This window comes from Sorex araneus, chromosome 11, assembly GCF_027595985.1.
Source record: "Sorex araneus isolate mSorAra2 chromosome 11, mSorAra2.pri, whole genome shotgun sequence".
NCBI classification, from domain to species: domain Eukaryota; kingdom Metazoa; phylum Chordata; class Mammalia; order Eulipotyphla; family Soricidae; genus Sorex; species Sorex araneus.
In genome coordinates, this window is record NC_073312.1 from 7841675 (window position 1) to 7853688 (window position 12014).

The following is a 12014-nucleotide window of genomic DNA, read 5'->3' on the forward strand; positions in this document are numbered from 1 at the left end:
GCACTGTAGCACTGTCGTCCCGTTGTTCATAGATTTGCTCGAGCGGGTACCAGTAACGTCTCCATTGGGAGACTTGTTGTTACTGTTTTTGGCACATCAAAATATGCCATGGGGAGCTTGCCAGGATCTGCCATGAGGGCGGGATACTCTCAGTAGCTTGCTAGGCTTTCCAAGAGGGACGGAGGAATCGAACCCAGGTCAGCTGTGTGCAAGGCAAACGTCCTACCCACTGTGCTATCACTCCAGTCTATATATATATATATATATATATATATATATATACACATACATACATGGGGGGGTATGTCTGGGTCCCAGATGGCTGTGCTCAGAGCTTACTCCTGGCTCTGCGCTCAGGGATTACTCCTGGCAGGCTTAGGGGACCATATGGGATGCCAGGAATTAAACCCGGGTCAGCTGCATGCACAGCAAGCGCCCTCTCCACTGTACTAACTGCTCAGACACTGTTCACCTCCTTTTTGAAAAAAAAAAAAAAAAATCATCATTCAAGACCCCCACAAGCAACCAAGACTTCTACCCTGCCCCCTGCCTACCCCGATCATTCCAGCATCCTGAGTTTTTCTTTTTTTCCTTTTTGGGTCACACCTGGTGATGCACAGGGGTTACTCCTGGCTTTGTACTCAGGAATTACCCTTAGCAGTGCTCGGGGGACCACATGGGATGCTGGGAATCGAACCCGGGTCAGCTGTGTGCAAGGCAAACACCCTACCTGCTGTGCTATGGCTTCTGCCCCACATCCTGAATTTTGGGAGGCCGGGAGACCACCCACTCTAGGCAACACTGATTTGAATCATTTTAATTTTCACTTTGAGACACGGGAAAGGCAATCTCATAGGGATATAAATCGGTCTTCCCAGTACCAGGGACTCCATGTCGATCTTTTCCTTCTCGAATGTGCTGGTGTACTCAGAGAGGCTGAGTGTTTCCAGGGCCTCCTGCAAGGTGACGGCGTCTTCATTTTCAACCTCAAGGTCACAGGACTCATCCAAATTCAACTTTGGCTCTTCAGGTACCTTCAAAGCATGAAGGTGGAGGAACAAGAAAAGCTGAGTCCAGAAAAATCTCATCGAATTTCTCCTGAGCTAGCCAACATCTTAAACAATTCAACTCTACATCCAAATCATAACTTCTGGTGGTCTGCTGCCCAAAATGTGAATATTCTGAAGATATATCAATTTAATAAATCACGTTCCATTTTCTATGATCAGTTTTTAATAAGACTGTATTAAATGTAATGATTAATCTGCTCACATTTAAATTTATAATCCATCAGGAAGGGTAGGAAACGCCCAAATTTTCCCACTACCCTTTTATATCTCAGGGTATTTTGATACAAAAAAGCTTTTCAGGAAACAGTTTGATTTTGGAAAAATCCCTCGAACTCTAACTCTGAATGATAATACAATCATACCTGCTTTTCCTGAAAATTCGGCTGCTTCACAACGCCATTAGCAATCGTTAGCGGCCCAGGAGACTTAGAAAAATTCAAATCTTTTTGATTGGACAGGATATCAAACAGTATTAAAGAACCTGAGTGGGGAAAACATCTCTTTAAAAAATAGCACACAAGGTACTTTTAGAACATACACCCCCAACTTCTCCCATATAGTCGGGCCACACACGCAAAGCTACGTGGGTCAGTGCTCTGGGACCATGTGGGGTCAGCAATCAGACGCGGGGTCTCACCAACGCCAGGCAGGTGTTCTAGCCTTGAGCCACAACCACAGCCCTCTGGGGCCGGAGAGGTGGTACAGTGGGTAAGGTTGCTGCCTTAGATGAGGCTGACCCCAGCACCACATAGAAGTCTCCTGAGTACTGCCAGGAGTGATCCCCAAACCCACAGCCAGGTAGAACCCAAAAATTAAAAAAAAATAAAATAAAAATAAATAAAAAAGAGAGAGAGAGAAGACTAGAGTGATAGCACAGTGGGGGGGGGGGGGGCACGTGCCTTGCACATGGCCAATCCCAGTTCAATCCCAGCACCCCTAGTGTCCCCTGAGAACGGCACGAGTGATCCCCGAGCACAGAGCCAGGAGGAGGCCCTGAGCATCCCCGGGCGTGACCCCACCGCCCAAGTGAATGAATGAATTCGGGGCACGCGGTGGCCCTACCTAAACTGTGCCCCGCAACAGACACCCCGCCTCTGAAGTCGGGGTTCCGGCTCAGGAAGAGGGCGTGCAGACGGTTCAGCTCCAGCCCCACTTTCTCCACGATGGCCTGGCAGTAGGTGGGGCTGTTGTAAAACAAAATATCCAGCAAGGTTTCGTTGGTGAAGTGACGAAAGCGGCCAACGCTTGGTAAGGTGATTTTCTTGATATTCCTGTTTGACAAGAGAGAAATAATATTCACCCATCGGTGCTCTGAAATCAGTGGAGATTCCCGCCCCCCAGCCCCCAGTGTTGGAAGGGGACCACCCGGTGCAGGGACGGTGCCCGGGCCCCTGAACATGCAAAGGGCCCTCCACGAGTCACACCCTCGGCCCCAAGTCTGTGGGATCTTTTTGCTTTGTTTTGGGGCCACCCTCAGCAGTGCCCGGGGCTTCCTCAAGGCCCTGCTCTCAGGGATCCCTCCCGATGGGGCTCGGGGGACCACACGGGATGCCGGGGACTGAACCCAGGTCAGCCATATGCAAGGTCTACCCACTGTGCTATCGCTCCAGCCCCTCTGTGGGATCTTTTTTTGATACGAAATAGGACTGAACTCTTACTTTTTCTTATTTTTTACTTTTAGTCACCATGAGAATCTTTAAAGTTTTAGACTTTAAGTCAAAAAAAAAAAAAAAAACCCAGAGTCGACTCCACAAATTAAGTAAGCGTTACTGGACCCGAGAGAGGGTTCGACTCCCAGCGCCTCTGGGAGAGATCTCTCTGGGAGATCCCCAAGCAGAGCTGGGATGTAAGCCCAGTTTTGGGGGTGTAAGCCCAAAACTGAAAACAAAAAAAAAAATGCTATTTCTGCCAATACATGTGAATTTAGGAGGGACCGAAACCATAGCGCAGTGGGTAAGGTGCCTGCCTTCACATGGCCAACCCAGGTTCGATCCCCGGCACCCATATGATCCCCCACACCCATATGATCCCCCGAGCCTACCACGAGTGATCCCTGAGTGCAGGGCCGGGGTAAGCCCTGAGCACCGCCTGGTGTGTGGCCCCCAAAGCAAACATAAAGGTACTAATTTTGGAATTCTCAAGTTATCACATAAAATAAGTCACTTACAGAAATCTAAAACCGTGAGGACGGAGGGGAGAAGCCCAGCCACGCTAGCCCACGCCTGGCTTCAGGACTCAAGGGTCACTCCTGGCGATGCTCCAGAGACCGCGTGGCACCAGGGAACAAGTCCCGGCTCCCTACATACAAAATGTGCGCTGGTCTCGTAAGCATCTCCTAACCCTGTTTTCTTTTGACAGTAGAATTCCAGGGCATGGGGAGATGGTCTGAGCCTGGGCCCTGCATGATGCCAGGTTCAGCCCTGGAACCCTGAAGCCAAACAGCAGGGCCTGGTGTTCCCCTGCACATAGGGCCTGGGCAGTTCAGCAGCCTCGGGCTCCAGCACTGGACCCCGGTACCCCCCACTCCAGTTGACCAAGGGTCACCAAGAGTGGCCCCGAGCCCTAAGCACTGCTTTGAAGGCAAAAAAAAAAAGTCCATTTCTGATGGATGGAGGTACGAGTCAGCCGGTCTCCCCGCACGCAGGCTGGCACCCGTGAAAGACACCCAGTTCTGTTTTGGAGATCAGGATCACTGACCAAAATCTGCGGGTGGTGAGCGGAGAGACAGTGCGGCAGGACGAGAGCATGCGCTGCTCGCAAGGCCCAGGTTCGGTGCCGGGCACCACACACTGGTTCCTCGGGAGTGAGGCCAGAGCACCAGGCCAGAAAAGCAGCCCCCGGGCACCCCCAAAGCAGCAGCAGCAAACTGCGGGCGACAAGGACAGCAGAGCTGACACCAAGAAGAAAAGCACCGAGGAGCTCTCGAGAATGACACTCTTCCCTGATGTGAGAAGGGCCAGAGTGGGCAGAGGCCGGGCAGCAGGGAAGGTGTCTGCCTGGCACACCGCTGGTGTTTGTATTTTGATTTGGTTTTAGTTTGGGGTCACACCTGCCTATGCTCAGAGGTGACTCCTGGCTCTACACTCAAGAATCACTCGTGGCAGTAATTCAAGGGACCCTATGGGATGCTGGGTATCGCACCCGAGTCAGCCACATGCAAAGCAAGTACCCTCCCCGCTGTACTCCCCGCTGTACTATCTCTCCGGCCTCGCCCAGCGAGGGATTGACCCAGGTTCAATCCCTGGCTTAGCACAGGGTCCCCAGAGCCCCGCTTGAAGTGATCCCTGAGCACACAGCCAGGAACGAGCCCTGAGCTCTGTTTGGGTTTGCTGGGTGTGACCCAAACACAGACGAGGGGTTCCACTGTGAAGCTGATTAACAGCCGGAGAAATAAAACAGTCCTGCGATGGCCCGGCACAGAGAGGACGCCACTGGCAGGGTCATCTCCTGAAGTCATGTGCCCTGAAGCATCAGGACCAGTCACTGAGGCCCAGAGATGTCATCAGACCCAGAGCCGGATGGGTCTTAATGAACCTGAGGAGACCGGAAGCGTTCACAGCCACGGGGGCACATCTGGAGTTGCCTGGCGGGTGCCGCTGGCATCTGGTGGCCTTCAGGGGGACCCACCAAGCTCTCAACAGCCTTGCTGAGAAACGGTCTCAGTCCCTGGCTCTCCACAAGAGACGATTCCCCTAGAGGACACGGGGCAAGGACTCGAGACCCTTCGGGTTGTGACAGGGGTGGGGAGTGCTACTGTCGCTGCCCCGTGACCCATCCACACCGCTGCACACTAGCACGGCAGATGCTTGTTTGGTTTTGTTTTGGGGTCACAATCAGCTGTGCTCAGGGGTTGCTCTTGGCTCTGCACTCAAAAATCACTCCTGTAGTGCTCAGGGGACCATATCGGGGTGCTGGGGATGGAACCCGGGTTGGCCCCGTGCAAGACAAACGCCCTCCCCAATGTACGATGGCTCCAGCCCCTAGAATAGCATTTTTTAACCAGTTTGCGTGTCTTAGATTTGCTCAAGGATTCAGAGCGGGCAGACAGACAGACAGACAGACATGCACAGAGAAAAAGGGCACGTGTCAGAGCCAAGTGTCGCATTAAAGTAAGGGCAGCTGCTAAAGACCCATCAGACTGTTCCCTGCTCCATTTAAAACGTCTGACCTACCTGGGACAGGTCTAAAAAGCCAGTGCCGCGCCCCACGCACCTGTCCACGCCCGTGGCGTCCCCGCCCAGGGCGCTGTGCCAGTGCACCGGCAGCACCTCCACCCGGCTCACGCGCTGCGCATCCACCGCGCTCTTGAAATGCGTCTGCAGCAATTTGAGAGAAACCACCCTAAAATCATCCACTTGGGAAGAGAAAAAAAAAAAAAGAGGGAAGAGAAATTAAGTTGATAAAGCTGTCATCGTTTAGTAAGCGATCAGCAATACCTTGGGCATGAAGCACACTGGGAGCAGCCGGGGAGGCCACACCGGCCCTGCCCAGGGCTCACTCCTGGCTCTGCACTCAGGAATCACTCCCGGCAGTGCTCGGGGACCACGTGGAATGCCGGAGATGAACCCGGGTCGGCACATGCATGCCAAGGGCCCTAATGCTGTTCTACCAGTCTAGCCCCTATGTCAGCATTTTTCATCACCAACTTTCTGAGAAGAAACGCTGATGACAAATTGAGTTTGTCCCCTCTCCCTGCTCCCAACTGCCGTGACCACTTGCTCTCAACGGTTACTGTCCTACAGGGCAGTGTGAGTGAAAGAGCCGGGCTGGCTGGCAGAGGGGCGTGCTCGGACCTGCAGCCCAGGAGCTCCGGGCATGGACTCACTCCCTGGGCCACAGACCCTGCCCTAGCAAGGGGTGACAGTGGCAGTATCTACACCCCAAAGATTCTGGGGGTTAGGAATAATCCACTCGGACACCTGACCCATGTCAACTACTCAGTAACATGAAGGATTTTCCTACACTGTCAGAATGAGAGTTCAGAAAGGACAGGACACCAGGAAGGCCTGTACGTCCACTAACCAACTTCTCTCCGTGAATTCACTACCAGTCAGTTTAAGGCCCGGCCCTTCTGAGCGGCGGCAACGGCTCACCCGGAAGTTGTGGGGAAAGTGGCATTACTTCCCACCAGCACTCCCCACTCTGCCCAGGCCAACACCCTCTGGCTGCTGAGCGTCACAAGGAAATCCAAGCATACACTATCTCCCACGATCTGACGGACTCTCTTCTCCCCTTCGGTGAGCAGCTAACGGCTGGCGATGATCTGAGAAAGCCACGTGTGACAGACGGCGTTCCCGCTAGCTCTGGCACTTACCGCACTCGACGATGCTCCGGAAGCGCAGGTCGCACACGGGCCCGATGCCGTGCACCATGAAGACCAGGTGGTCCACCTGAGGCCGCTCCCCTGCAGAGAGGCAAGAGCACGCTCACCGTGCGCACAGGGACACACCCGCCGGACCCGCCTCGCGCCTTCGCTGAAGAGCCCAGCTCCCCGGCCCCGTAACTCTTCCTGCCCAGTAAGCGTCATGACCCTCCGCCCAAACGAGAATGAAGTTCACGGCGCACCCGGGGGCCAACAGTGAACCAGACCAAACGTGCAACAAGCCGTGCACCCAGCAACAGGCGGTGTCCACCTTCAGAGGCCCCCGAACCTGCGAGTGTGCAGGACCCACCAGGCCACTGGACTCGCCAACAGGAGAAAGAAAACTCTTTCCTCTGAATCCTTCCCTGCGACTGTCACTTCCCTTGGATTCAGCCCCGCTACAGAAACATGTCCAAATTAATCTATTTTACTTGGGCTTTTGTTTTTTTTTAATTCCTTTGTCATTTTGAGTTTGGGGGCAGATGGAGGGGTTGGGACCACAGCCACAAACAAGGCAAGTGCCTGGCCTCTCTCGGGTCTACTTTGTAATCTCATAAATAATAAAGTTAACAGCAAAGCAACTGTCAAGTAAAATTTGGACTTCAAAAGGTATTAATAAGGGGCTGGAGCAATAGTACAGCCCGATTCCCAGCATTCCATATGGTCCCCTGAGCACCGCCAGGGGTGATTCCTGAGAGCAGAGCCAGGAGTAATCCTTGTGCATTGCCAGGTGTGACCCAAAAAGAAAAAAAAAAAAATTAATAAGAGAAATCAAACATATAAACAGGGGTTGGCAAACCATGCTCACAGCCTGTTTTAATAAACATCTCCAAGCGCAGTCATGCCCGTCCATAAACACTGAGAGGCATGTCAATTTTTTTTTTTTTTTTTGGTTTTTGGGTCACACCTGGCGATGCACAGGGGTTACTCCTGGCTCTGCACTAAGGAATTACCCCTAGTGGTGCTCGGGGGACCATATGGGATGCTGGGAATCAAACCCGGATTGGCCAAGTGCAAGGCAAACACCCTACCCACTGTGCTATTGCTCCAGCCCCGAGCCTAAACTTTTTACTATGAAGTTTTTGTTTTATCCTTTTGTTTTATTTTGTCGTTTTCTGGTTTTGTTTTTTCCATTTTGGGGCCACACCTGGCGATGCCTGATGCTCTTCCTGGCTGGATGCTTCAATGTCACAACCGGCAGTGCTGGGGACCATGCGGTGCAGTGCCTGAGGCTGAACCCAGCTGCCTGCGAGCACAGCATGTGCTCCTGCCTGTCAGCTCTCCGGCCCCCCGACCGGGTTTTACAGAAAAGGCTTCCTGCCTCTTGCACTAATTAGTAACAAGCTAGATGAGGCATAGCAAAACAAGTTCCAAATAAACTGCCGGAAGCCTAGTTTCAATCAGCAAAGTTCTTGAAGGGAGGGGTTCACTCCCTGGGGGTTCAGGGCTCATTCCTGGCTCTGCACTCAGGGATCACTCCGGCAGCGATGCGTGAGGGACCATGTGAGGTGTCAGGGATCTGAGCGGGGTCAGCCACATGCAAGGCAAGGGCCTCCCTGCCGTACTATCGCTCCAGCTCCACAACAATACCTGTTAGCAGCCAGAGAGGAGGCAAGGAGTGTGCCTCAAGGGCAGCTAATGCAGGGGACACAAGTGTGACCCAAAAACCAAAAAAAAGGGGGGGGGAGGACAACCCATATATTAGAATCTGGAGAATTTGGAGGAAATAAGTTGTATTTTCTCCAGAATTCTAAACTGAAAAACAGATGAAAGTTAAAAAGGAAGCTGCAGGGCCGGGGCGGGGAGGAACGGAGGCAGACTGGGAGGACACGGGAGGGCGGGGGGCGGTGCAGGCCCTTCCGTGACAGTGCAGCCTCTCTACACATCAAAGCCGTCTCAACGCTGACCGTGGTCTCAGAACCCTGGTAGCTAAACGTCCGTCAAAAAATTGTTTCAATTTAAATGGAAGGAAGATCTGTGCCCATCTGGCCGCTTCCCGAGCAGAGACGCTGCCTCGGGACGTGTAACGCCCCAACGGCCCGTACGCACCGTCGGGAATCTCGTCCAGGTCGTCGTCGATGCCGCGCTTCACCACTCGGGGCCGCGTCTGCCCGTCCTGCGTCGTCCCCCACTCGTCTGGCACCGACGACGGCTGGAACTGGACGATGACCTGCGGCGAACAGGGAGCAACGCTGACGGGGCCTCCACGACAGGCGAATGACTCATTCCAGCACACGCCATGAAGATGGCTGAAGTTCCCCCAACCCCTTTTTCCAAAGTCCTGCTAACGTTCACTCGCCATGAAACACATCACAACAGTGTCTCCTGTGCTTATGGCAGGAAACAAAGCGGCTAATCAGACACGGTCAGCCTGGGGCGGGGGCATGGCACAGTGGGAGAGCGTCTGCCTCGTTTGGGTGAAGCCCAGACCCATCCCTGAGACTGAAAGAGGAAAAAGAGGGGGCCAGAGAGATAGCTGAGCCTGTAGGGCACTTGCCTTGCAAGCACCTGACCTGGGTTCAATCTCCGGCACCTATATAATCTCTGGAGCAGCGCCAGGAGAGGTGCCTTAGCGCAGAGCCAGGAGTAACCCTGAGTATTGCCAGGTGCAGCCCAAAAACAAAACCAAGAACAAAATTACGTAGTTTGGGGGCCGGAGAGACGGTGCAGCATGTAGGGTATTTGCCTTGCACATGGCCAACCCACGTTCGATCCCCGGCACCCCACAGAGTCCACTGAGCCCACCAGGATCCGTTCATGAAGAGTCAGGAGCAGCCCCTGAGCACTGCCCGGTACGGCACCAAACCAAAAATAAAGCGAGGGGCAGGGAGACAGTACAGCGTGTTAGTCACACACGGCTGACACGCGTCCCGACCCCAGCACCATATATGGTTCCCTAAGCTGAGCACCGAGACAGGAATGAGCCCCGAGCACAGCTGTGACCCACCGGCACCCCCTCCCGCCCCAAAACAAAGTAGAAAACTGGGGGCCATGGCCAGAGCGGCAGTGCAGCGGGTCGGGCACTTGCCTTGCACTCGACTGACCCCTAATCGATCCCCAATACCACACAGGGTCCCCAAGCGCACTGGGAGTGATCCCTGAGCACAGAGTCAGGAGCCAGGGCCTTTCCAGCTGCTGCCCTGCACATCTTATTCTTATGGTACTGAGGACTACAGAGGAGGGCCAAGCCCGGTATTTTTTTATACTCTTTTACACTGTCCCCGAATAGATAACAGGATAACAGCGACTAAGAAACCAGTTATTAGAACATACTAGTAAACACGGCTCTGTGGCCAAGGGCCGCCTGGGGGCCGTGTGCTTGGGGACAGAACTGAGGTCGTTCCCCCCCCACAGGAAGATACTTCTCCTTTCAGGGGGGCGCCTGGAGCCGAGGAAAGACTGATAAAGGAGGGCAAGAGAGTCCAGAGGGCAAGTAAGGCCAACAGGGGCTCAATTCCCAGCAAGTGCATGTGGCCCCCTGAGCACAGAGCCAGGAGTAAGCCCTGAGCACCACCAGGTGTGGCCCCAAAGCAAAACTAAGAATAATGGATGAGGTCAATGGCTGAATAAACAGCGGTGCTCCTACATTATAACAAAGGGAAAAAAGGGGAAAAAAAGAATAATAAATGAGGGTTGGAGGAAGCAGCTCAAGAGACAGACAGCATGCTTTCCGTCAGGTCAGAGACTGGAGGCGTTGCCAGGCCCTACTCTTGAGCACCGGACACCGGACACAAAGCCAGGAGAACCGCAGCCCAGCAGGTGGGCCCACCCCCCCACACACACAAAAAAAAGAGAGAGAATGATATATGCAAGAATGTAGCCATTCAGCCGCTACTGATCAGTATCTTAAAAAAATAGATAAACGTTTATGGAAAAAATACAAAAGTAAAAAGGAACCTATTTTTACTTTTAGGGCCCAGCACGGGCTGGAGCGATAGCACAGCAGGTAGGGCGTTTGCCTTGCACACCACCAACCGGGGTCCGATTCCTCCGCCCCTCTCGGAGAGCCCAGCAAGCTACCGAGAGTATCCCGCCCGCACGGCACAGCCTGGCAAGCTCCCCGTGGCGTATTCAATATGCCAAATACAGTCACAAGTCTCACAATGGAGACGCTACTGGTGCCCGCTCAAGCAAATCGATGAACAATGAATGGGACGACAGCGACAGTGACAGTGACATATAGATTGTTTAGCTTTATTTGGGGCCCAGCAGTGCTCGGGGGCTTGTGCTCAGCCTACTGTGCTCTCTCAAGCCCCCCATGTCATTAGGGTCTTAATCCCCTTTCTGTTCCTGTGAATTGACAGCAAATTCCCCAGTGACGCCCTTGTTGACATACAGCCCAACTGCATCAGCTACCAAAACTCCCTACTGATCCCACTCCTGGCCCCGCCGCCCTCGGGACGCTGACTCCCCCGGCCGAGCACGACCACACCGTCCAGGCGCCCTTACCTTCGGGTTGTGCATCACGATGGTCTCTCCGCTGGGGAACTCCAGCCTGCGATGCCACTGGTTGGTGCTCACAGCCTTTTTATACTCGGCCTACGAGAGCGGGAGGAAGCGGGTAAGGCGGGACGGCTAAGCGCGGGATAACGCTGCACCGGGAAGCGCATTCCCCTTCTCGACTCGGAGTCACTCTCCCTACATTCCCCGTTTCCTCGATCACTTCCCACCACACCTCGCCCATCAGACGCAGGGAACCAAGGTTTAGAAAGCCGATTCGTCTCCCAAGATGGTGAGGACAGACACTGCCTCCTGACAGGCTTGAGCGGTACCCACTGCACCATCTCCTCGGCCCTTGGGGCTAAAACCACACCTTTCTGGCTCGGGAGGCTGGCAGCCTGGACCCCAGGCGTCAGCAAGGCCATGCCCCTCTGGGCACGGGACAGAGACCCCCTTGACTCCAGTGGTTTGGCACGGCGACCTACAGGGTCCCCAGCCTCCACTTCCATGGGGCGGTCACTGTCCCAACAATGCTCCTGGGGACCCCATCCCCACTGGACACCCTCGCCCAGCCTGACCTCGGCCTGCCTGGCCGTCCCTGCAACACCCCCTACTTCCGCCTGTGGAGCTGAGGTGAGGACTCGGCCTGTCTTCGGCAGCCTGGAGACTAAAAGTCCAGTCCCAGCAGTTATCTCAGTCCCCCTAAGGTCACAGGAGCAAAGGCACAACTGCAGCTTACGCGGGCCGGGCCGGCAACCGCACAGCCGGGAGGGCTTTGCCTTGCATGCAGCCCACCTGGGTTTGACCCCCAGCATCCCCGAATGTCCCGGAGCCCTGCCAGGAGTGACTCCTGAGGGCAGAACCAGGGCACTGCCGGTGGGTGTGGCCCCCCAAAAACAAACAAACAAACAAGAGCTTGGGCCCTGCACCACCCCAACCTGTGACTCCAAGGACTTGGCCCTTGTCCTCCCATCCCCTATTATCCCCGAGGGACGCAGCCCTGCGTGGGAGACGAAGCTCTCTGCACCCTGGAACAAAGCGCCAAGCCAGAGGAGTGGCCGCCTGGCATGGCCACTGTCCAGAGTCCTTCGGTTAGTGACGGAGACTGCCAGGGGCCCTTCCGGGGAGGAGGCCGCCCGTCT

At 54.5% G+C, this 12014-nt stretch overlaps 1 protein-coding gene across 3 annotated transcripts in view; it reads right to left on the minus strand.

The window, feature by feature from the left end:
* SEC23IP (SEC23 interacting protein) overlaps positions 1-12014 on the minus strand; it is a 48831-nt gene that overhangs the window by 19326 nt on the left and 17491 nt on the right. For all 3 annotated transcript variants that reach the window (XM_055119285.1, XM_055119284.1, XM_055119286.1), the window contains exons 5-11: positions 10882-10971; positions 8482-8602; positions 6385-6474; positions 5283-5424; positions 2133-2341; positions 1433-1551; positions 882-1034 (exon numbers count right to left, since the gene is read on the minus strand). In XM_055119285.1, coding sequence (XP_054975260.1) covers positions 882-1034; positions 1433-1551; positions 2133-2341; positions 5283-5424; positions 6385-6474; positions 8482-8602; positions 10882-10971 — 924 coding nt within the window. The remainder of the gene's footprint in view (positions 1-881; positions 1035-1432; positions 1552-2132; positions 2342-5282; positions 5425-6384; positions 6475-8481; positions 8603-10881; positions 10972-12014) is intronic.